This window comes from Lolium perenne, chromosome 5 (genome assembly GCF_019359855.2).
Source record: "Lolium perenne isolate Kyuss_39 chromosome 5, Kyuss_2.0, whole genome shotgun sequence".
Lineage (NCBI taxonomy): Eukaryota > Viridiplantae > Streptophyta > Magnoliopsida > Poales > Poaceae > Lolium > Lolium perenne.
The window spans coordinates 245482141-245506806 of NC_067248.2; the positions used below are offsets into that span (position 1 = coordinate 245482141).

General features: G+C 49.1%; 2 protein-coding genes and 1 non-coding gene across 3 annotated transcripts; 1 reads left to right on the forward strand and 2 right to left on the reverse strand.

Moving 5' to 3' along the window:
- Positions 1-452: 452 nt before the first annotated feature.
- On the forward strand, positions 453-2603 carry LOC127298329 (acyl transferase 1-like). The gene is made up of 2 exons (XM_051328218.2): positions 453-1184; positions 1686-2603. Exons 1-2 carry the CDS (start codon positions 603-605, stop codon positions 2601-2603), a joined length of 1500 nt encoding a protein of 499 aa, XP_051184178.1. The 5' UTR covers positions 453-602.
- Positions 2604-4530: 1927 nt separating this feature from the next.
- TRNAK-UUU (transfer RNA lysine (anticodon UUU)) lies at positions 4531-4602 on the reverse strand. Its single transcript has one exon. It is a non-coding gene; the product is annotated as a tRNA-Lys (tRNA).
- A 98-nt stretch (positions 4603-4700) lies between these two features.
- LOC127302527 (RHOMBOID-like protein 2) lies at positions 4701-7549 on the reverse strand. The gene is made up of 5 exons (XM_051332990.2): positions 7156-7549; positions 5981-6144; positions 5466-5632; positions 5126-5373; positions 4701-5009 (listed from the first exon to the last, which is right to left on the reverse strand). The coding sequence occupies exons 1-5, from the start codon at positions 7437-7439 to the stop codon at positions 4898-4900; spliced, it is 975 nt and encodes a 324-aa protein (XP_051188950.1). The 5' UTR covers positions 7440-7549; the 3' UTR covers positions 4701-4897.
- Between the last annotated feature and the right edge of the window lie 17117 nt (positions 7550-24666).

Here is a 24666-nt window from a genome sequence, read left to right on the forward strand (position 1 = left end):
GAGCTTGGCGCTGTGGCTTGGGCCGGCCCAGGTGATGTAGGAAAGCACGCGTTGCCGTGTCAAGCAATCCATAAGAAAATTCTCACCTTAGTGCGAAATTGTCTCAGTTAATGTCATTCAAACGGGAGCGACACTCGAGAGATTATCAGAAGTTTGCAGCCATAGGAGAATCGGAAGGAACCGCCGCCCGGGAGAGTGCGCATGTCCGGGCCACCGGCAAGATGGAGCTCCGCCTAGGACTGCAGTAAAATAAATTAACCGTAGATTTGCTCAGTACGTACGTCCAAATCAACTTATGTGACAACATCACCACCGTATGAACGATGAGTTTGCTCCCAAGCTAGCTCATACCGCGTCCCATGCGGCCGGCCGGCATGCAGCAGCTAGCCAGCGGAGACCGTGCGGTAACAGCGAATGGATCAAAGTTGACGGGTTGTCGTGACTAGGTAGAAATCGTCGCGCCGGCACGACTTGATTCTCGAGAGCACGACTTGATTCTCGTTCGTACGGTACTTCAACTTTGTATGCCCGAGCTACTCTCTCTGTTATCCTGCCATCCTTGAACCAGTCACCATCGCCACGACCTCACCAGCTTCCTATATATGGATGGACGTACACAGCTCAAAACTCAAGTCAAACCACAGCAAACGAGCCACCTTCCAAGTTTTGCACTGTCTTCAGGCTTCAGTAGTCCATACTCCACACCACTACCACTCTCTCTGAAACACACGCACCACCACAAAGCCATGGTGACATTCACGGCACGCCGGAGCGAGCCCGAGCTGGTGCGTCCGGCGAGACCGACGCCGCAGGAAACCAAGGCCCTCTCCGACCTCGACGACCAGTGGTCGCTGCGATTCTACGAGTCCATCGTCGGGTTCTTTCGCAGCCCTCCGGGAGAGAGCGTCAGGCCGGGCAAGGTGGCGAAGGGCATCAAGGCGGCCGTAGCGGGGGCATTAGTGTACTACTACCCGATGGCCGGCCGTCTGCGGAAGATTCCCGGTGGAAACAAGCTGGAGGTGGACTGCACCGGCGAAGGACTGATGTTCGTGGAGGCGGCCGCCGACGTGCGGTTGGAGGACCTCGGCCAGCCATTGGTGCCGCCGTACCCTTGCGTCGAGGAGTTCCTGGCGGATGCCGGTGACACCAGAGATGTTGTTGGCAAACCTCTGCTTTTCCTGCAGGTAGTGTTTCTTAATTGTACTTTATTTTCTTTTGTTGCGTTCTTTCTTCTATAGCTGATGGGCGATAGTAGTGGAATTTATTGGTTCGCTCCAAACTTATTGGGTATGATTATGTTTTGAACAGGGTGTTTATTGCCTTTTGAGTAAATTTTCAATTTTGCATGCAGACAAAAATGTGTGTCTAGGCAAGTTTTGTCCGGTATCTTTTTTCCATTTCTGGTAACTAGTGCACATACACCATTTTCTGTTTATCATAATAAAACAATTTAAAATTTGAAAGTTATTCGATGCATTTGCAAATTACTTAGTGTACTCTGTAACTATTAAATTATTTTAGCTTATTTTTGTTCATTTGGTGTTGTAAATAAACTACATGATTGGGCCTCTAAGTAAAATGATTGTTTGCACTAAGTATGTTCCTATCATTGTTGTGAAGGAATATTTAAATTAATCATCAACTAAGTATGTCCGTGCTAATTGTATATTTGATGTGTTCCACAGGTGACACAACTTAAATGTGGAGGATTCGTTATTGGACTACACATGTGTCATTGCATTGCCGATGGTTTTGGTATCCTACAGTTTATAAAATCCATAGCCGATTTTGCATGCGGTGAACTTGTCCCGACCACTTTGCCTGTGTGGAAAAGAGACATCTTCACTGCACGTGTGCCACCTTCCTTCTCACATGTCTACCCAGCATATAAATCATTTCTTCCTAGGTTAGATTGCACGGAAGATGATGTGATGCTATCAACTCCACCGGAAAGCATGGAAGTGCAATATCTGTTCTTTGGGCCGAAAGAGATGGAGATTTTGAGAAGTCATGTCCCTGGACATCTCTCCAAATCTACAACAACATTCGAGCTGCTTACGGCCGTCATGTGGCGATGCCGCACAATCGCATTGGGTTACGAAGCAAGTCAAAAAGTGCGAGTCATGTTTACTTTAAATACACGTGGGAGAAGCATTAACAGTGAAAGTGTCGTCCCCCGTGGTTATTATGGAAATGCACATTTCTCTCCCATGGTCGAGTTGATAGTCAATGAGTTGGCTACCAAGCCGCTAGCACATATACTCGAGCTAATGCGCAAAGTCAAGATGGACACCACAAAAGATTGCATGAAGTCAATGGTAGATTTGATGGCATTATGGAGAGAGCGCTCAACTTTTGGCATGGATAGGACGTACGAGGTTAGTGATACAAAGTGGGTTGGAGGCAATGCACTACAATTTGGAAAAGCTGAGCTTGTTGCTGCTGGCACACCGCATGCCGGAGATTTCACTTCGAAGTTGATAAGTTATCATACGAAGTGTAAGAATAATGATGGTGAGGACTCCACCGTGGTGTCGATATTACTGCCAAAATTGGTAATGGAGAAGTTCACAAAGGAGATGGCCATTTGGATGAAGAAATGAGGAGGATAGAACATACAACAAGTCTACTGTATTGTATACATTTGTAGTTTACTTTTAGTGTTCTTTACTCCTTTTTTGGTGATTTAGTATCTTGGTTGAAACATCGACCAATGTTTGTACGAATAAAGATTCTGGGAAGTTGTGTAATATCACTTTTTTCCATTTTATGTAAGGAAGTGTGAATAATAAGTATTTCTCTTCAAAATATATGTGCCAAGTGCAGGTGGTAAAATTCTTATTTTGAAGAATCTAATTTAGTGCGTCGATCCGAAATGATGGGGAATTTTTTTTTCATTTCCTATTTTTGAAACTACAAAATTTGTGAACCGCACCACTATTTTACACTGCCTTAGAGCTGGGGCTTACCTTTGCCCAGTTTGTTCAGTGTGCTTCACGAGAGCCTATGTTTTTGGTGTTTAGTCCGAGAAAAAAATGTGGAAATATTGGCTGCCAAACTTTATGAAGTGAATGTATATCAGTCTGTTGATCAGTCGATTTGAATCTATCCAATGATCAACAGTACCAAATGAATGATGCATTTTCTATAAAAGAAATGGTGGGCGGTGAATCTGCTTTTCTGGCTAATTTGCTAAAATATCAAAATATATTTTCATTATCTTAAGAGTTGAGACTTGCCTTTGCACAGTTGGCTCGGTGCATCATTAGAGCCTATGTTTGTTGGTGTTTAGAGCATCTCCAGCCGTTGGGGCTCCCCAGGCCGAAATTCGGCACTATTTAGCACCGGATGGATGTAAATTTTGGTCTAGGAGGCCCATTTTCCTAGCGGCGAGCCCATGACGCTCAACCGCCGTGTACATAGCGATGGTGCAGTCGCCGGAAAGGGGAACCGCCGCAGTGGCCTCGACGCATTGAACCGCCGTAATGGTCCGCGAAGTGGCCTGGGGAGTCCAAACGCCTCATCGGGGACCGTCACAGTGGCCTCGATGCGCGAACCGCCGTAATGGAGCACGAACTCCGCGGAAGAGCAACCGTCGCTCTCTTCGTCGATAGACCCCTACATATACGCTTTCTGATGGTCGACGCCATTCATCTCTTCTCTCCTCACCATCCTCTGTCAGCATGAGCAATATCTCTTTGCCATCGGATACCGACAGTGAGGGAAATCGCCTGGATGGCGCCATTGTGGGACAGAGCTGCAATGCGTAGCAGCGACGATTCCCCGCCGTTGGACAGCGATGAGGAATGAGAGGACGACGAGGAGGAGGACGAAGAGGAGGACGAAGCGGCCGAGGAGCAGGAGGAGGAAGAGACTGAGGACACGGCGGCCCAGATGAAGGTGGAGGTGGAAATGAAGGCGCAGCCGGCGAGCACCTTCGACAACGAGGACATAAGTTCCTCCGATGCGTCGAAGGACATCGGCTCTTCGGAGGAGGTGACGAGCCGGAAGCGCCACCGTGAGGACGATGAGGCGGGGCCATTAAGGAAGAAGTAGTAGTTTAATTTTTTGTTCAAAGTTATTATATGTATTATTTATGATTTTTTGAAGTTTTATATGTAATTTGTCTATGTTTCACCACTTAGTTTGTTCAAAGCTTTCGTTCAACGAGAGTACCGTAGAAGTACAAGTTTCTTCTAAAAATTTCCCCCAAACGCACGCGCGCCGTATCTCGGAAAAATGATGCGACGAGGACGACGATCAGCCTTTGTCACCGATAAGTCGGAGCCACCAGATGATTCCCGCGCTTTTATCTCGTCCGAATTCCCCGAGCGCTTTTATCTCGTCCGAATTCCCCGAGCGCTTTCCGTCCGGATGAATGAAAGGCTAAATTCAAGCGAAAACGAGAATCCGAGAACGCGACGCGAGTGAACAATTTTTCGTAAAACTGCCGGAGCCTCATCGGGGAGACGGGTGAAAGATGCTCTTAGTCTGAAAAAAATAAGACGATGAAATAACAAAATTTACTGTCGCCGTCCGTGGGGATCGAACCCACGGCCACGTGGTTAAAAGCCACGCGCTCTACCACTGAGCTAGGACGGCTCTGCTTGTTTTAAGTATAGTGAAACTAAACTAATTTTCAGTCCGGACATAAAAATGTTAGCCACTGCAAAGGACAGACACAACGGACTGGCGAAACATCAAAACAAAGGAGATCACAGTAGACAGCTCCAGTTATAAAATTCAAGTGCATGACAAACAAATTTACATAATTCTCTAAAGAACAAACGTAATCGACGGCTACAGTTCGTATCTACAAACATACAAGCATGAAAATGGTCCTCCACATGCTACATATCTCGCTGAAAACTGAACGGTAAACTGAAGAAGAAACTGCCTAGGTATCGCAATTCCACTTGGACGTCGGCACACAGTTTAGATAGTGGCACCAGTGGCAACCATCGTTCCCATTCTTGCCCTTGAAGAGCATCACCAGCGAAAGTATGAACCTGCAACATGGATACTCGGTATCAGACTCGTTTCATGTCTAGTATTAACACGACGCAGTCTCTTGTTCATAACTCTGTCTGAATGGTGTTAACTGTATTGCGTTTGTCAGACTTACCCCACAAGCAGCAAGACGAGCGCCACAACCCACAGAACATATTGGTATGCTTTGTACTTGGGAGGCTGATTAGTATGTGGCAACTCACTGCGTTCCATCCAACCAAATTGGGGCCTTGCCAGCAGAACAAAACCCAGAAGGAAGCCGGCGATGAATCCACCAATATGAGCAAAGTTATCGGCATGTGGTAGTATCCCGATTGCCACGTTGATCACGATTATGAACAGAAGAGTTACTATGGCCGCTACCTGCAATAGCACATTAACTTGATAAGCAAAAAATAAAGGTTTTAGGCAACTGGGTAGAAGAAAATGCATGTGCATTTCTGTATCTTCTTGACCTTGTTGGAGTAAATTGTCCAGTTCATGAGTAGCTCAGAAAGCATAGACCCAAGCAGCCCAAATAAAGCTCCAGATGCACCAACAGAGATATTGTTATTACGCAGGAATAGCGCAGAGAGCACGCTGCCACCGAAACCAGACACTAGGTAGATGGCACCAATGCGAACTTGCAAGCAAAAAAAATACTAGTGTCAGTGCATACAGTATTAATTAAGTGCAACGAATAAACACACTCAACATCGACCATTATATCTACATCTGAATACTAATACAGTAACATAGTTCATGTAAATTTTGATATATATTGTCCGAAGCTGAGAACTGACATATTTGGGTTGTGCTTCAGATTCCACAGTACATAGCAGCTCTAAGGTAATTAAATGTTAGATTCTTTAGATAGTTTGGCCAGAAAATTAAAACGTTGCTAGATCACGGCCATTCAAGCGAGTTCTGTTCAAACGTAGAAACAGAACATTGTCCAAATGATGCTGATTCAGCATGGTAAGAAGCTCACCAAACCCAAATTGCTGCTCAAGACGAATCCCGATGAAGAGCAAGCTTAGCATGTTGACAAGCAAATGGATTAGGCCGGCGTGGAGCCAGATGCAGCTAATAAGGCGCCAGCCCTCGTTCTGATGGACGACTTTGTTCCAGTCAAGAGCTCCCATTTTCGCCAAACTGCCAAGACAGAGAAGGTTCATTAACTTCATCACCGTGTATCCTACAATATCTTACTGGGGAAATAAAATTCAAGATCAAATACACAAAGTCAAAACAAACATCACGCTTTGGTGGTTACTGGTCAGTGAGCTGCAAACCTAAATGGATACAGATATAACAACAAGTTGCAATTAAAATAAGAAAGACATGCCGGTGCTGTCAAAGAGAAAACTCCACAGAGGCTAGTGGTAGTTTGTGTTGTTTTATAACAGTGCCGCTAGAAAGATTTCGCAAAAGTCAGAACAGATTCCAGAAATCCATCTACTAGTAGATTATTATTATAGTAACACATGACATAATCCATCCGCCTGCAGCACAGCCTGGTCAATTAGCGGCTGTAACCCAACAAAAGCACCAGATATCATGGCTGACTCCGTCAGCGAGGGGATTTCCTTTGTTTAAGTGATTCAGGCACAAAATACAACGAAAGCTTGATCGTTTTCGGGCTTTGCTTGCGGTGAGGCGGATAGTAATGTCTAGTAGCTACGGACGAAGTACAGGTGTGAATGAAATTGTGGAGTGGGCCGGGTAATGGGATCGAATTCGACGGGTTCAGAGCTCAGATCGGTTCAAGCTGTTGAAGCGAGAGATCTGAATTGCTAGAATCATAGGACACAGCTCCCCGTGTCCCGAATTTACTAGATGGTGTAGAAGGCATCCGAATTCAGAAGCAAACTGCGACTAGTTCCACTCGAGTGTTCACACCGGCAGAACGAAAACGCCGGGTTTTTAGCAGTAGGAGCTGAAACCACGGAAAAAGAAGCGAAATTTTCTTTACTGGGGGAATTAGCTAGGAACGCAAGCGGCTACCGAGAGAAGAAATCTCAATTTCGTGCTCGTAGACGAGACTGCTAGAATCAAGATAAACCCCCCAAATCCGTGCACCCAAATTCCACCTCGAAGCAGACCCAATTCGACGACGCCACGGCAGAGCAGAAGAGAAGAGAGCGAGGATAGCAGGGTACGTACGTGGCGGAGGAGGGCCCGAGGAGCGGGTTCTCGCGGAGCGGCTGGAAGGAGAATCGCCTGAGGAATCCCGCGACGCAGGGCTGTCCGGCGCCGAGCGCGGAGCCGTGCTTGGGGCAGTCGTTGACCCACATCTCGACGACGAAGACGGCGATGCAGGCGACGATGACGGTGGGCACGAGCCAGGGCCACCACTTGCGGTCCCCGGCGCCCTCGTAGCCCCCGTACGCCCCCGCCCCCGCCGGCGCCGGCGGCGCCCGGCCCTTCTCCGCGCCGTTCGCGTCCATGCTCTCGGCGGTGTGAGGTGTGGTGTGGAAGGCGGGGGGAGGAGAGGATGTGTGGAGGGAAGGATGGGGAAGAAGCTGGAGTCTGAGTCAAGTGGCGCTGTGTAGGCTGGCTTGGAAGCGAGGAGAGCAGAATGGAAAGGGGCACAGGGACAGCGACGGTAATGGTGGTGGGTGCGGGGACCTGTGGCACGCTGGCGCGCGGGGCCGGAGCGGCGGCCGGGGCCACCGCGCGGTGGGGCGTTGCTGTCCCCGCGTAGCGTAGCGTAGCGTGGCGTGGTAACTCGGACTGACTAGTAGGAGTTGTTGTAACCGATCCTGCGTGAGGAAGAAGGAGCGCGGGAGACGTGAGAGGATTAGGCGGCGGCGTCGGCGTCGTGGGCGTGGAGTGGGGAGCTGGAAGGGGCCGGGTGACGTGACGAAGCGCGTGGGGCGTGGAGGCGGGGGAGTGGTGAGTGGAGCAGCGGCGGGGATTCGTGGAGCCGCGGCAGCGTCATCGGGGCGTTGAGGTGGCCAGCTGCGGAAGAAGCTGCTTGCTGGGCCTGCCTGCCGACCGAGCGGCGGCCGTCGTCGCCTTCTCCGTGCACGTCTCGCCTTTCGTCTTGGACTCTTGGTATCGTGGTACGGCGGCACGGCAGGAGACTACTTTGATCCGCAGCACCGCGTGCGCGAGGCGGTGCTAAAAGCGAAACCGGCTATTCACACCCATTTCTGATTTTTTTTTTTTTACTCCTCCGTGCAGTTCAACAGCATTCACACAATTTAAGACAAACTTTAACGTGTAATTTAGTTAATAAAATGATAAGTATATCTGTATATGTCTACAAAAACTATACTATTAGATTCATATTCAAAAAAAAAATCAATAACATAACTTTCTTAACATATATTTTACATTTCATTAATCAAAACGATAGTTAAAGTGTTTTCTTAAACAACGTGTGTGCACCTTAAACTGATACAGAGGGAGTACTTAGTATGAGCTAATTACATCCGAGGACCTACATCTTATAATAGGGATGTGAAGGTTTAGTTCTTGTAAAATTTGTGGCCGCCGTCCAACAACTTTCCAACCGAGAGAAGATTTGGTCCTAGCCAATGAGAAGCCGTGTATGCCATGCTGGCATAGCTTCACGTGCTAACCGTTGAGTTTCTTGGTAATAATCCACCCCATCGATGTATTCTACTGTGAACAAACCTTAGCTCCCAACCGTAGCTCACGGAGAGTGTCAACCAGCGTGCGGCGGCAAGGTTGCGGGGCGAGCTGCGTCGAGGTTGAGAGGAGTGAGCCACGCTCGGACGAGCTGATGGCGGCGACGGTGAGCGGCTCGGTCGCAATTGCCTGTGGTGGCGGTGGCGGAAGCACATGGGGAGGCGAGTAATGGAAGGAAACCTCTGCCGTCGACTACCGGACTATGTCGACGAGGACGCTGTTGAGGGCCGCTGGGCCACTCGGTAATTCCTTCTTCTCCTTCGTTCTTTGTTTTGTAGCTAAAATTTAGCGAAAAATTATTTTTTCTTTTGTACAACAAAATTGAAGAAGAAGTCTTACGTGAAGATCTAAAGCATGTGCACAACATTAGAAGGAGGAGTGTGAGTGATATCTAGGAAGGAAATGGGCTCTTTTTAGCTTAGTAGTTCTATCGTTCTTTGCTTTTCTTATCTTGAGTCTTTCTCCGATGGTGTATGCATACCAGGATACATAAGTTTGTTTCAACAGAAAAGGGAAAAGGGAGTACAACGTAACACTTGAACACTATGTAGCCAATGAGCATGGAGAGCATCAACAGGAGACAACACAGATGCACAAGACCGAGGAGCTCCATCGGATGTTGTCGAAGGGAATCATAGTACCGAGACCTTGCAAATGCATTGCCACCCGCACAGAGCGATCATCCACATGCTCGCGATCCGAAGCAAAATGGGTCAACGAGTGTCGTCGGCTTGTCGAAAGACCTTGCAAATGCATTGACACATACCATAGTCGGGTGGACCCTTGTTCCACATCCGCTCGCAACCATAGATGTGAATCGATCTATGTATGTTTCCAAAGTAGAGGAGATAAAAACATTGTTGAAAGTTACCTTTCTTTGTATATACTCCCACAAATAGATCTCAGAACTTAAGTAGTCATCATCTGGCAAATTATGCTAGAACTCATGCTCGTAAGGTACTATGGCCTCCCTTGGTCCAGAGGGTTTATCAAGCATATGTCATACAGATTTTAGTTCATGATATTTATTGGTACGAAGTTCATTTGCTAAAAAATGTCTACGTTGCTTGGATTAAACCTAAGCTGAATATTAGGAGTAGCCTTGCTCACACGAGAAATATGAAAAAGAAAAAACCTTACTAGTTCTATATTACTACGTTGCCCAAGGACAAGAAACGTCAAAATCCAAAACATTACTCTAATGCCTAAGGACCAAATATTGTCAAAGAGCACAGTTGAACTATTGACTGAAGACCTATAATTATTCTAAGCCCACACGACATTGCCATGTCTCTCAATCAACCAATTATACTCATGTCACCGATGCTTCACATGTCACCAATGCTTCGCATGACAGTGAGACGCATTGTACAGCCTCCCCACCCAAATTTAACCTCTGACTCCTTGATAGGGACAAATTAGTACGTTTTTGAGAGAGACAGGGATTGAGCTAGCATAAGAGCATGTGAGGTAATTTCAAAAAAAAATTGTGAAATCCTTCATGTGATAGTCTTGCTACTTATTATTAACATAAGACACTATACCTTCAGATACAGTTTAACCGGCGCGTATGTGGAATCATCCCCAAAACGCACGAGAAGTTGCTTGGAAGAGTAAATAATAACATATACCAATGGTTTTCTCCTCTATGTTCGTCGGTGCTCACTCCCCAAACTCACAGCAGTTCAACCGGTAGGCGGACATGGCTGCCGATGAAGAGAGTTAGGACTTCGTTAAAGTTTTTTGAAATTTCATGGGTTGTACATTCCATATCCTAGAATTTCAGACCTAAACCAAACTAAATTCACAAATTTGTTGGAATACAGTTTTTTTTCAAACAAAAAGGCTTTGGCTATTGCAGATTTTTAAAAAAAAATACTTGCACGCTCGTATACATTAACTATTTGTATTGCAAGTTGGAGTTCCTTTTGAGCTTGTATGTTATATTCTTGGAGTTCGTGCGCAAATGACAAACATAGAGTATGAAATGTTTTTGAGGGCACATCTATTTTGGCAAAACGCTGGATTTGCCGCTGGCATCACACTTGGAAATGAGAGGGATCTCGATAGCAATCACTGCGCCGCAACCCACCGCGTTGTAAATGGGGCTTTTTCTGGACATCCTTTTGGTAGTACATAGCTCCTGAGCATTGCATTGCATTCATGGTCATGCACGTGCGTACTATTTACCACACCATTCTTCGCGGTCGCGTACACTCGCCACTCGATGATCACCACCGTCGAGCATGTGACAGAGTGAGATCTTGGAGTTGCGTCTACCATGTCTAGCTAATTCCAGATCATCTCTCGCTTCGGTTTGATGCTTGTGTCTGATACATCTCGTAGGCCAGCTGTAGGGTAATGTGCCGCCAAATGATCTGGTCTCAACTCCCAACAGATCCAACTGTACCATCAGTTCTGTAGTTTTTTTTTTCATTGCCATAAACTGTGCCAATAGGTAATAGCTAGTTCTGAATGGGAACCCACTGCACCGGTGGCAGTAGTGACTTGTCATTTTCCTTGGCGTCGCCATCTGGTACGAGAGTGTACCTAGGCATGCCAAATTGCCAATTGACCATGTTGCTAGTGTCAGTTATTGCCTGCCGAGAACGAAAATCCACTGGCCTAAACCCAATCACGTACGTTCCTTTCCTTGATTGATAAACTAATTATCATCAAGCGTTGGGCTCGGGGGAGATGCTTTCGGTGTCTCGAGCGTGACCACCAGGTCAGCTCATGTCGTGCGCCCTTCAGATGCATCCGTTGTCGTTCTTGCTCTCCGGACGCTCGTGCATGTTCTCCGGATGCACATGCTCCTTGTCAGCGGCGCCGCTCTCCGCCCGCACAGCCACGTCGTCCATCGGCGTCCCGTAGTTGGGTTGAGGTCGTGTGCCAATCGTCGTTGCCTGCAGCATCACCGCCAAGGGCCTCTCCAAGGCCCTGCGAGGAGTTCAGTGGCAACGCCTGTTTCGATTCTCACCTTCAGTGCCAGTTTGCTTTGCTGCGCTTGGAGCTCGCTCAGTTGGTTGCTAACCGCGTTGAGGAGGCGTCTCGCCCCCTTCGTGAAGAGGTGGCAAGTCTCAAGTTGTTGCTGGCACGTGTTGGTGTTCCTTTGGAGCCGACTGAGGTGTGCTCTTCTGGTGGGCAGGACCTCGCCATTGTGCAGACTTCACTTCCGCTTAGCTCCACAGAGCAGAAGTCATCGATGGTTGAGATCACGCCAGGGCTACATGAGTCGTGTGTGGATTCGTCTATGGTGCCCGAGCTCCTGAAGTTGGGCGGTGGTGAGGTTATGCCTCCTTCCGTCGAAGAAGTGAGGGACGTGGTTCCTATTGGTGATGGGGCTGCTAAGTCAGGTTTGCTGGCGCCTGGAGGTGTCGTCGCTCGAGAGGTTTGCGATTTTCTCGCCACCTTAGCTGCTACCTTCCCTGGATCTGCAGTTGATTGATGGGTTCCCCCAATATCATGGCATGTCATTGTCGGCGCGTTGGAGTGTCATGCTTGGAGTTCGTTCGTGTCATCATGTCGTCCTTTGTGTTGGCTAGTGTGGGTGTGGCCTTGTTGTTTAGATCTGTGTTGGGTTCAGTTGCAAGTGTGGGCGCGGTTTGTATGGGCTTGGCCCTGTTGTTGTTGATTTTCGTCCGGTTTTCTCCTAAAAACTGTACACTCTCTTCTTAATTAATAGATGAGGCAAAGCTTTTGCCTCTGTTTCAAAAAAAAAACATTTATAATTGCTGGCACATGGCGCACTCTTCGGGTAGCTTGAGACAAGTTCAAATGTTTGGTTAACGGCTTTAAGAACTGTGTCATCACGAATTAAGGGATTTTTCTTCATTAATAGGGGGATTCCTTACAAAGAAAGAGCCGATGGCTCAAGGGAGAAGAGGGCAAAAGTCAACTACTACTACTGATCCCTAATCTAGGGGCCGTTGCTGCCCTCGTCGTCGCTGCCTCCGGCGCAGCTGCTGAGAGGCTCCTCATCGGAGCTTCCGTAGCCTTCTATGGGGGCTTCATCTTCCTCATCGTCGTCCTCGCTGTCGTCGTCCCACCAGGTGCGGAGGCGCTTCGCTGGTGGGTAACCTTCAAGGGAGTCGTCGTCGTCGCCCTCCTCCTCCGCCTCTTCCTCGGAAGAGGTGAAATCGTCCCAGGAGAAGCGGTCGTCTTCGCTCTCCGCCTCTTCTTCCCCTTCGACGAGGAATTGAAGGTCTCCCTCTCCGTCGGTCAGGGATTTGTCATCCTCAGACCAGATGGAGGAATCGTGTTCCTCCTTGTCCCACGTCGTCGGGGCGAGAATGTCGTGTGCCGCCAACGAGCCCCACTCCGGCGTCGGCTCGCGGGAGGGGGAGGAGTCATAAAGGACCGACGAGGAAGAGGAGGAAGAGGAAGACATGGCTATGGGAGATTGGGGGTTTTTTGGGTGCCGATGGCCAGAACAGAGCAGGATGATGAAGTGGCAAACTGCTCAGAGCGGTTAAATAAAGGGGCTATGGTAAAAAAAAATCAATGCCACAGCAGTTTCCGAGGAGGCGGTGCCCAAAGACAACGGTCAAATCACGCGGAATAGTTGAGAAGACAGGGCATCATGATGAAGAATGCTGCGACGGTTCTGCTCTGCCGTGACATGACCCGACGAAGAAAAAACGGAGTGATTTTGGAATTGATAATTCCAAAACCAGGGGGGCATGTGTTATCACCAAAATTTGACCAAGTCAGAGGTGGGCCACGATCAAGATGGGCTTGAAGATTATATACGAAGAAAATACGTAGATCGGCCTTATATGCAAAGTTGGGCTAGATTGCCCATATATCTGTAATATAATAGATCGTATCTTAGATAGAGTTTTACCCGTGCACGGTTAGGTGCACGCCTAAATTAGAAAGTCCGCTGGACTATAAATATGTATCTAGGGTTTATGGAATAAACAACAACCAACGTTCAACCAACAAATCAATCTCGGCGCATCGCCAACTCCTTCGTCTCGAGGGTTTCTTACTGTAAGCAACATGCTGCATAGATCGCATCTTGCGTTCTAGGCAAGCACAAGCTCCACGTTGTTCATGCGTTGCTCGTACTGAAGCCTTGTTGATGGCGAGCAGCGTAGTTATCATAGATGTGTTAGGGTTAGCATAGTTCTTCGCGTAACATGCTATCGTAGTGCAACCCTTGCATGTCTAGCCGCCCTCACACCTATCTTAGGTGTGGGGGCGGCACCCCGCTTGATCGTTATTTAGTAGATCTGATCCGTTACGATTGCTCCTTGTTCTACAAGGATTAGTTTAATATCTGCAATAGTTAGGCCTTACAAAGGGGTGGAGGATCCAGCGGCACGTAGGGTGTCGTTCGCTGGCCCTAAACAGGATGTTCCGGGATCAACCTTGTGTTGGTGTTTCGGCCCTGTTTAGGCGCGGATTACGATCACCGTGCGTGGCCGCGAGGCCCAAGCGTGAGTAGGATGATCCGATTATGCGTTGAAAACCCTAAATCGTCAGAGATCTCATTAGCTTTATCTTGATCACAGGACCACCATATATTCGTGCACCTCGTACGAATCATGGGTGGATCGGCTCCACGAGCCGATTCACAGGATAACCCGAGAGCCGATCGAGGCTCGTATTTAATGTTTACGTGTATGCCATGCAGGAAACTAAGCGAGGCATCTCCATCACCTTCCGACCAGGTATAGGTCAGGTGGCACGCCCTTGCATCGGCATCGGACGTGTGACCGAGAAGGCTTTGCGGGCCGTCGCTCGGAGGGACCTCGGCCAGCCGCAGCTCTAGGTTGTTCCCGGCTCTACGGTGTTGCCCGTCGCTGCCCGCCGGTGGGTTTCGACGACAACACATTCTCGCACGCCGGTGGGACAAGCTTCTACATCAACCACCTCGCCATCTACATCCGAGATGGCGGACGGCACGCCGATCACGTACGAGGATCTGACGGACGAGCTCAAGAAGAAGTATGACGAGATCAAAGTCATCCTCGAAGCCGACCTCATCGGCTCATATCACAGAACCCGTTCACATGGCGTCAGGTGGAAGGGGTTCTCACCGGAAGGCGCACTCGATGGAGTGGACCTATCTGTCCCGTCGGAGGAACGCACCAGGGCCGTGCGCCAGGAGATTAGTGGCATGGTGACTCACTCGTTGCATCGCCATTCTGAGAGCCTGGTGAATCCTCGGGAGCAGGTCGCCGGTCGGATGCTCACGGAGGTCATGAAGAACCCGCACACCCTATCAGAACCAGCTCTCGGGACCTACCGAGGAAAAGTGCCACTTCGGTCCCGTCCACCGTCGTCATTCACATCGGCGGCACCAGAAGTGCCTAATTCACCGTCGTGCGCCGTTGACAGGGTTAACGACACTTACCCTGGGAGGTGCCAACCAGGATGCTCGTTCAACATCAACATGATAGAACTGGGGCACCCCCCTGATGAGGATAGAGGCGAGGGCAACTGCTCTCATAGCGAAGATAAGGAAGAAGCTGCTCCACGCGATCGGCTCCGACACTGCCGAAAGATCCTGGTGACGATCAAGATGGAAGCCGATTCTAGCGATCGGCCTGTATCATCCGTACCACCTGCTCTCCCAGTATATGGCGTCGACCTCACAGGGGACGGAAAGCTAGGGTATGGGTTTACATCGGCTGACGAGCTGGAGGAAGTCGACATTGGTCCTGGGGATAAGCCGCGACCGACTTTTATCGGCAAGAAGCTAGATCCACGGCTCGGGGACAGATGATAGCTCTGTTAAAAGAATACCCAGATTGCTTTGCATGGGATTACACGGAGATGCAGGTTGGACAGGAGCATCATTGAGCATCGGCTCCCCCTTAAGAAAGGATTTCGGCCGTTCCAACAACGAGCACGTCAGATGAGGGCCGAAATTCTGGAAGAAGTCAAGAAAGAGATCGAGAAAATGTTGGCCGCCGGATTCATCAGGCCATGCAGGTATGCTGAGTGGATCTCCAGTATCGTTCCTGTGGAAAAGAAGGACGGCCGATGGCGCGTAGCCATCGATTTCCGAGATCTTAACAGAGCCACTCCAAAGGACGAATATCCAATGCCCGTGGCAGAAACGTTGATAAACGCCGCTGCTGGCCACAAGGTGTTGAGCTTCATGGATGGCAACGCCGGTTATAACCAGATTTTCATGGCTCGGAAGATATACACAAGACCGCATTCGGGGTACCGGGGGCGGTAGGCTTGTTCGAGTACGTGGTCATGACCTTTGGGTTGAAGAATGCTGGTGCAACGTACCAACGAGCCATGAATTATATATTTCATGATCTGATCGGCAAGTTGGTGGAGATCTATATCGACGACGTGGTAGTCAAATCAGTCTCCATGGAGGGACACTTGGACGATCTACGGCGCGTCCTGGACCGAACTCGGAAATTCGGGCTGAGAATGAATCCGAAGAAGTGCGCTTTTGGCGTGACGGCTGGTCAATTCCTAGGTTTTCTGGTTCATGAACGGGAATTGAGATCGGCCTGAAAAGTCGGGAGGCGGTGCGTACCATGCAGCCGCCGACCACGAAAAGGAGCTCCAACGCCTCATTGGCAAAATCAATTTTGTCCGTCGATTCATCTCTAACTCGTCAGACGAATCGAGCCGTTCATGGCGCCGGTGAAGACTAAATCTGATGACGAGTTTCATTGGGGGCGAACAGCAACAGCGTTTGATGAGATTAAGCGGTATTTGACGACGCCGCTCGTGCTAGTTCCGCCCCAAAGAAGACAAAGCCGTTCTACATCTACTTGTCGATGGCTGACACGTCCATCGCCGGTGGTGGTGCAACTCTACGATGGCGTTGAGAAGGTCGTTTTCTACCTCAGCAGAAGGATGCCGGACGCGGAGACAAGATATCCCGAGGTCGAGAAACTTTGCCTCTGCTGTTCTTTACCTCGCACCAAGCTTCATCACATCCTTTTGACGGCAGAGATCATCGTCATATGCAAGTCGGATGTTGTCAAGCACATGTTGTCGGCCCCTGTTTTGAAAGGCCGACTTGGTAAGTGGATGTTTGCGTTGTCGAATTTGATCTCCGGTATCAGCTGCGAAAGCGATCAAGGGACAAGCGTTGGCCGATCTTATCGCTGAACGGATCGGTACCAATATAGCAGCACTATCTATACGTGCATGGGCTATGTTCTTCGATGGATCGGTTTGTGACGATGGTTGTGGCATCGGCATTCTGCTCGTGTCGCCTCGGGGGCGTAATACTCCTTCTCCATCGATTATCTACCCTTGCACCAACAACGTAGCAGAATATGAGGCAATACGTAAGGGAATGGAGTTGCTATTGGAAGCCGGAGCTGAAGCAGTAGAGCTTTTTGGAGACTCAAAGTTGGTGATTAACCAGCTCACGGATGAATATAAGTGCGAAAGTGAATCGTTTTTCCCATATTGGGTGGAATGCCGTGAGTTGATGACACAGTTTCGATACATCAACTTTAATTGGGTCCCAAGATCCCAAAATGCTGAGGCCAACAATCTCGCACAAATGGCGTCAGGCTACATAGATACAGCTGACGGATCAGAAGTTCAGATACAATTCCTGGAACAGGATGATTGGAGAGCCAAAATCTTCAATTATTTAAAAGATTCGGCTCGGGGGGCACCTAAACGGATAAGATACAAAGCCATGAAGTATGTCCTTTTAGGAGACGACATGTTCTACAGGACGTTGGAAGGGTTGCTACTCAAGTGCCTGGGACCGACTGAGTCTAATCGGCTCTTACATGAGGTGCATGAAGGAGCCTGTGGAACGCATCAGTCGGCTCATAAGATGAAGTGGTTGATCGGACGATCGTGGTTTTAGTGGCCCACCATGCTTGAAGATTGCTTCAATTATTACAAGGGGTGCCAAGCGTGTCAGATGTTCGGGAAGATTCAGATGGTACCAGCATCAGCGATGAACCCCATCATCAAGCCTTGGCCGTTTCGAGGGTGGGGCATGGATATGATCGGCAAAATCCATCCGGCGTCGAGCAAAAAACACGAATGGATTTTGGTCATCACAGATTACTTCACCAAGTGGGTGGAAGCCGTCCCTATGAAGAAAGTGAAATCGGAAGATGTGATCAAATTTGTGAAAGAACACGTCATTCATAGGTTCGGAATTCCCCAAACGATCACGACCGATGGAGGTTCGGTCTTTGTTTCTAAAGAATTCAGGACGTTCTGCGATGACATGGGGATTAAACTGATCCGCTCATCCCCATACTATGCTCAAGCTAATGGACAGTGAAGCGTCCAATCGAGTCTAATCAAGCTGATCAAGAGGAAAATTGACGAGAACCCTAGGGATTGGCATGAGAAGTTGTCAGAAGCATTATGGGCCTACCGCATGTCGTGCCATGGAGCTATAAAGACTTCGCCGTACCAGCTCGTCTATGGACAGGAAGCCGTATTGCCTTGGGAAATTACGGCTGGATCAAGACGCGTCACGTTTCAGAATGATTTGACAGCTGAAGAATATGCAGCTTTGATGAGCGACACTATTGAGAACGCAACAGAGCTTAGGCTTTGGTCGTTGGAGAAGATTAAGGAAAACAAAGCCAGGGTGGCTCGTGCCTACAATAAAAAGGTTAGACCAAAGGAGTTCCAAGTTGGTGATCTAGTATGGGAAGCTGTGTTGCCATTAGGAACCAGGGACAAGGCATATGGCAAATGGTCTCCGAATTGGCACGGTCCGTACAAAGTTATCCAGGCCTTGAAGGGTAATGCATACATGCTGGAAGAGTTGAGCGGCGAAAAGTTCCCAGTGGCTGTCAATGGTCAACACCTCAAGAAATATTTCCCAAGCATGTGGGACGATGGGCAGTAAGATGTGGGGGCCGATTTAAAAATCGGCCAGTAAAAAAAAAATCACAGCCGGTGCGCAGACATCGACTTGAGAAAACGTATGGAGATAACAGTATGCAAATGCAGCCGATGCACGGGCATCGACTTCAGAAAAACAGAGCCGATACACTGATATCGACGCTAGAGGAATAAGCTCAGATTAGCAAGTTAACGGGATTGGTTCAAGCCAGAAATCATGATATGAGAGACGAATCTCCTAATGGTTGCTGAGGGATTCAATCTGATGGTTTGGGCGAGAATTAGGCCTGTTGAGGTGTTTAGGCAACAGCTTGGCCTCAGATAGCAATATGAGCCGATGTTCTGCTATCGGCTCCCTGTACGGCAGCGCCATTCGACAATCGGCAAGGTTAACAAGGAAGCGAAATTAATTAAGGGATTTTTCTTCATTAATAGGGGGATTCCTTACAAAGAAAGAGCCGATGGCTCAAGGGAGAAGAGGGCAAAAGCCAACTACTACTACTGATCCCTAATCTAGGGGCCGTTGCTGCCCTCGTCGTCGCTGCCTCCGGCGCAGCTGCTGAGAGGCTCCTCATCGGAGCTTCCGTAGCCTTCTATGGGGGCTTCATCTTCCTCATCGTCGTCCTCGCTGTCGTCGTCCCACCAGGTGCGGAGGCGCTTCGCTGGTGGGTAACCTTCAAGGGAGTCGTCGTCATCGCCCTCCTCCTCCGCCTCTTCCTCGGAAGAGGTGAAATCGTCCCAGGAGAAGCGGTCGTCTTCGCTCTCCGCCTCTTCTTCCCCTTCGACGAGGAATTGAAGGTCGCCCTCTCCGTCGGTCAGGGATTTGTCATCCTCAGACCAGATGGAGGAATCGTGTTCCTCCTTGTCCCACGTCGTCGGGGCGAGAATGTCGTGTGCCGCCAACGAGCCCCACTCCGGCGTCGGCTCGCGGGAGGGGGAGGAGTCATAAAGGACCGACGAGGAAGAGGAGGAAGAGGAAGACATGGCTATGGGAGATTGGGGGTTTTTTGGGTGCCGATGGCCAGAACAGAGCAGGATGATGAAGTGGCAAACTGCTCAGAGCGGTTAAATAAAGGGGCTATGGTAAAAAAAATTCAATGCCACAGCAGTTTTCGAGGAGGCGGTGCCCAAAGACAACGGTCAAATCACGCGGAATAGTTGAGAAGACAGGGCATCATGATGAAGAATGCTGCGATGGTTCTGCTCTGCCGTGACATGACCCGACGAAGAAAAAACGGAGTGATTTTGGAATTGATAATTCCAAAACCAGGGGGGCATGTGTTATCACCAAAATTTGACCAAGTCAGAGGTGGGCCACGATCAAGATGGGCTTGAAGATTATATACGAAGAAAATACGTAGATCGGCCTTATATGCAAAGTTGGGCTAGATTGCCCATATATCTGTAATATAATAGATCGTATCTTAGATAGAGTTTTACCCGTGCACGGTTAGGTGCACGCCTAAATTAGAAAGTCCGCTGGACTATAAATATGTATCTAGGGTTTATGGAATAAACAACAACCAACGTTCAACCAACAAATCAATCTCGGCGCATCGCCAACTCCTTCGTCTCGAGGGTTTCTACCGGTAAGCAACATGCTGCCTAGATCGCATCTTGCGATCTAGGCAGCACAAGCTCCACGTTGTTCATGCGTTGCTCGTACTGAAGCCTTGTTGATGGCGAGCAGCGTAGTTATCATAGATGTGTTAGGGTTAGCATAGTTCTTCGCGTAACATGCTATCGTAGTGCAACCCTTGCATGTCTAGCCGCCCTCACACCTATCTTAGGTGTGGGGGCGGCACCCCGCTTGATCGTTATTTAGTAGATCTGATCCGTTACGATTGCTCCTTGTTCTTCAAGGATTAGTTTAATATCTGCAATAGTTAGGCCTTACAAAGGGGTGGAGGATCCAGCGGCACGTAGGGTGTCGTTCGCTGGCCCTAAACAGGATGTTCCGGGGATCAACCTTGTGTTGGTTTTTAGGCCTTGTTTAGGATCGGCTTACGATCACCGTGCGTGGCCGCGAGGCCCAACCGTGAGTAGGATGATCCGATTATGCGGTGAAAACCCTAAATCGTCGTAGATCTCATTAGCTTTATCTTGATCAAGCAGGACCACCATATATTCGTGCACCTCGTACGAATCATGGGTGGATCGGCTCCCTGAGCCGATTCACAGGATAACCTGAGAGCCGATCGAGGCTCGTATTTAATGTTTACGTGTATGCCATGCAGGAAACTAAGCGAGGCATCTCCATCACCTTCCTGACCAGGTATAGGTCAGGTGGCACGCCCTTGCATCAGCATCGGACGTGTGACCAGAAGGCTTTGCGGGCCGTCGCTCGGAGGGACCTCAGCCAGCCGCAGCTCTAGGTTGTTCCCGGCTCTACGGTGTTGCCCGTCGCTGCCCGCCGGTGGGTTTCTGACGACAACAGTGCCGTCTGCTCGTGGACCTCCTATACCGCCGGCTTCGTTGCGGTCTCCGTCACAGCCGATACTCCCTACTCCTCCACTCCAGGGCCAGCGTCAATCCCAGCAGCCTCGTGGTTCGACATCACTTCCTTGCACCTACTGTGGCAGGACTGGCCACACTGTCTCTACTTGCTGGCAGAGGGATCCCAGCTTACGTCCGCCGCAGCATACTCGTCGTCAGGCTGGTTCTTCAGGATCTTCTGTTGTTGCGCTATCTGATCAGGACATTATCCGTGATCTTCGTGGTCTGCTCGCTGGTACAGGCTCTTCCTCGACTGCATCGCTGGTTACGTGTCCGCTCTTCTGGCACTGCGCGACCACCACCTTCTACACAGTCAGGTACGTCATCCCCGTGGTATCTGGATTTTGGGGCTTCTTTTCATATGACCTCTGCGTCTTCTATTCTTTCTGCTATTCGCTCTCTTGTTTCTCCTCTTCGTGTTATCACGGCTGATGGTACCTCTCTTCCTGTTTCCAGTCGAGGCACCCTTTCTACTTCCTCTTTTTCTGTTCCTGGTGTTTCTCATGTTCCTAGTCTTAAGATAAATCTGTTTTCTGCTAGTCAGCTTACTGATTCTGGTTGTCGCGTCATTCTTGATGCGGATTATTGTGCTGTTCAGGATCGCTGTACAAAGCCCTGGTTGGAGCTGGCCCTCGCAGCCTTGAGTCCCCAGGGCTCTGGGAGTTAGACTGGCTTCGCGTTCCTTCTGCTGACCCTTCATCTGCCAGTTCTCCTGCGGTTGCTGCTTCTGTCACTGGATCTTTTCAGCAGTGGCATCATCGGCTGGGTCACCTCTGTGGCTCCCGTTTATCGTCATTAGTTCGTAGTGGTCTTCTGGGGTCTGTCTCAGGAGATGTGTCTTTGCATTCGTGTCAGGGTTGTAGGTTAGGAAAACAGATTCAGCTTCCCTATCCTACTAGTGCGTCTGTATCTCAGTGACCTTTTGATTTAGTTCATTAGGATGTTTGGGGTCCGGCTCCCTTTCCTTCGAAAGGGGGTCATCGATACTATATTTTGTTTATTGATGATTTTTCACGGTATACCTGGTTGTTTCTTATGCACTCTCGCAGTGAGGTGCTTTCTATTTATCAGCGTTTTGCAGTCATGGTTCGTACTCAGTATTCCACGCCTGTTCGTGTGTTTCGTATTGATTCTGCCGAAGAGTATATCTCCCAGCACCTGCGTGGTGTTCTTGCTGAGCAGGGCACTCTTGCCCAGTTCTCGTATCCCGGCGCCCATGCTCAAAATGGTGTCGCCAAGCGTAAGCATCGTCATATTCTTGAGACTACCCGTGCTATGATGATTGCTTCCTCTCTTCTGCCGCATTTCTGGGCTGAGGCTATCGTTACGTCGACTTACCTCATTAACATTCAGCCTTCTGCTTCCCTTCAAGGTGGCAGTCCTCTCGAGCGTCTTTCTGGTAGCTCTCCAGATTACTCGACTCTTCGCTTATTTGGTTGCGTTTGCTATGTTCTTCTCCCTCCTCGCGAACGCACCAAACTGACCGTCAGTCTGTTGAGTGTGTCTTTCTCGGATACAGTGATGAGCATAAGGGCTATCGCAGTTGGGACCCTGTTGGTCGTCGGATGCGCATCTCTCGTGACGTCACGTTTGATGAGACGCGTCCCTTCTATCCTCGCCCCACCTCGGGTACTTACCCTGTGGATGATATCTCTTTTCTTCTTTTTCCGGATGCACCCCCTGCTGTCCCTCGTCCCCTCTTCTACTTCTGATGTGCCCCCTTCGGCGCCATCCTCTCGTTCGTCTAGTCCACCTAGTACTCCTCGTTCTCCGGCTTCGGATCCTTCCGATGTTGTCCCTTCTTCCTCTTCTTCTGATGACTTGTCATCTGCAGATGAGCTTCCCCCTTCACGGCATGTTCGTCAGCGTCGTGCTCCAGTTCGTTACTCTACTAGTCAGTATGGTCTCTCTGTCGTTTCCGAGCCGACTTCTTATCGGGATGCAGAGCGCCATCCTGAATGGCAGCTAGCCATGGCTGAGGAGATCGCTGCGCTTGAGTGCACTGGCACTTGGGATCTTGTTTCTCCCCCTTCTGGTGTTCGTCCCATCACGTGTAAGTGAAAGAGCAAGATCTATATCCTGTGTTTTGTGTGTTTGTTGACAACACTTGAATAATTCTAACCGTGCATGATAGCGTGTATACACACGTCCGTTGGGAACCCCAAGAGGAAGGTGTGATGCGTACATCAGCAAGTTTTCCCTCAGTAAGAATCCAAGGTTTATCGAACCAGTAGGAGCCAAGAAGCACGTTGAAGGTTGATGGCGGCGAGATGTAGTGCGGCGCAACACCAGGGATTCCGACGCCAACGTGGAACCTGCACAACACAACCAAAGTACTTTGCCCCAACGAAACAGTGAGGTTGTCAATCTCACCGGCTTGCTGTAACAAAGGATTAGATGTATAGTGTGGATGACGATTATTTGCAGAAAACAGTAGAACAAGTATTGCAGTAGATTGTATTCGATTAAAAGAATGGACCGGGGTCCACAGTTCACTAGAGGTGTCTCTCCCATAAGATAAATAGCATGTTGGGTGAACAAATTACAGTTGGGCAATTGACAAATAAAGAGAGCATGACAATGCACATACATGATATGATGAGTATTGTGAGATTTAATTGGGCATTACGACAAAGTACATAGACCGCTATCCAGCATGCATCTATGCCTAAAAAGTCCACCTTCAGGTTATCATCCGAACCCCTTCCAGTATTAAGTTGCAAACAACAGACAATTGCATTAAGTATGGTGCGTAATGTAATCAATAACTACATCCTCGGACATAGCATCAATGTTTTATCCCTAGTGGCAACAGCACATCCACAACCTTAGAACTTTCGTCACCGTCCTGCATTTAATGGAGGCATGAACCCACTATCGAGCATAAATACTCCCTCTTGGAGTTACTAGCAAAAACTTGGCCAGAGCCTCTACTAATAACGGAGAGCATGCAAGATCATAAATAACACATAGGTAATAGATTGACAATCAACATAACATAGTATTCTCTATCCATCGGATCCCAACAAACACAACATATAGCATTACAGATAGATGATCTTGATCATGTTAGGCAGCTCACAAGATCCGACAATGAAGCACATAAGGAGAAGACGACCATCTAGCTACTGCTATGGACCCATAGTCCAGGGGTGAACTACTCACTCATCACTCCGGAGGCGACCATGGCGGTGAAGAGTCCTCCGGGAGATGATTCCCCTCTCCGGCAGGGTGCCGGAGGCGATCTCCTGAATCCCCCGAGATGGGATTGGTGGCGGCGGCGTCTCTGGAAGGTTTTTCGTATCGTGGCTCTCGGTACTGGGGGTTTCGCGACGAAGGCTATTTGTAGGCGGAAGGGCAGGTAAAGGGGCGTCACGAGGGGCCCAGACGACAGGCCGGCGTGGCCAGGGCTTGGGCCGCGCCGCCCTGGTGTCTGGCCACCTCGTGGCCCCACTTCGTCTCCTCTTCGGACTTCTGGAAGCTTCGTGGAAAAATAGGACCCTGGGCGTTGATTTCGTCCAATTCCGAGAATATTTCCTTACTAGGATTTCTGAAACCAAAAACAGCAGAAACAAAGAATCGGCTCTTCGGCATCTCGTTAATAGGTTAGTGCCGGAAAATGCATAAATATGACATAAAGTATGCATAAAACATGTAGGTATCATCAATAAAGTGGCATAGAACATAAGAAATTATCGA

Bases quoted from the DNA above. Each gene is read 5' to 3' on its own strand.
- LOC127298329 (XM_051328218.2), top strand. From the start codon at position 603: ATGGATGGACGTACACAGCTCAAAACTCAAGTCAAACCACAGCAAACG. The intron at 1,185-1,685 runs GTAGTGTTTCTT...TGTGTTCCACAG, and splicing joins AACCTCTGCTTTTCCTGCAG to GTGACACAACTTAAATGTGG.
- LOC127302527 (XM_051332990.2), bottom strand. From the start codon at position 7,439: ATGGACGCGAACGGCGCGGAGAAGGGCCGGGCGCCGCCGGCGCCGGCG. The intron at 6,145-7,155 runs GTACGTACCCTG...CTGTCTTGGCAG, and splicing joins CTCGGGCCCTCCTCCGCCAC to TTTGGCGAAAATGGGAGCTC. The intron at 5,633-5,980 runs GTGAGCTTCTTA...TTTGCTTGCAAG, and splicing joins TGAGCAGCAATTTGGGTTTG to TTCGCATTGGTGCCATCTAC.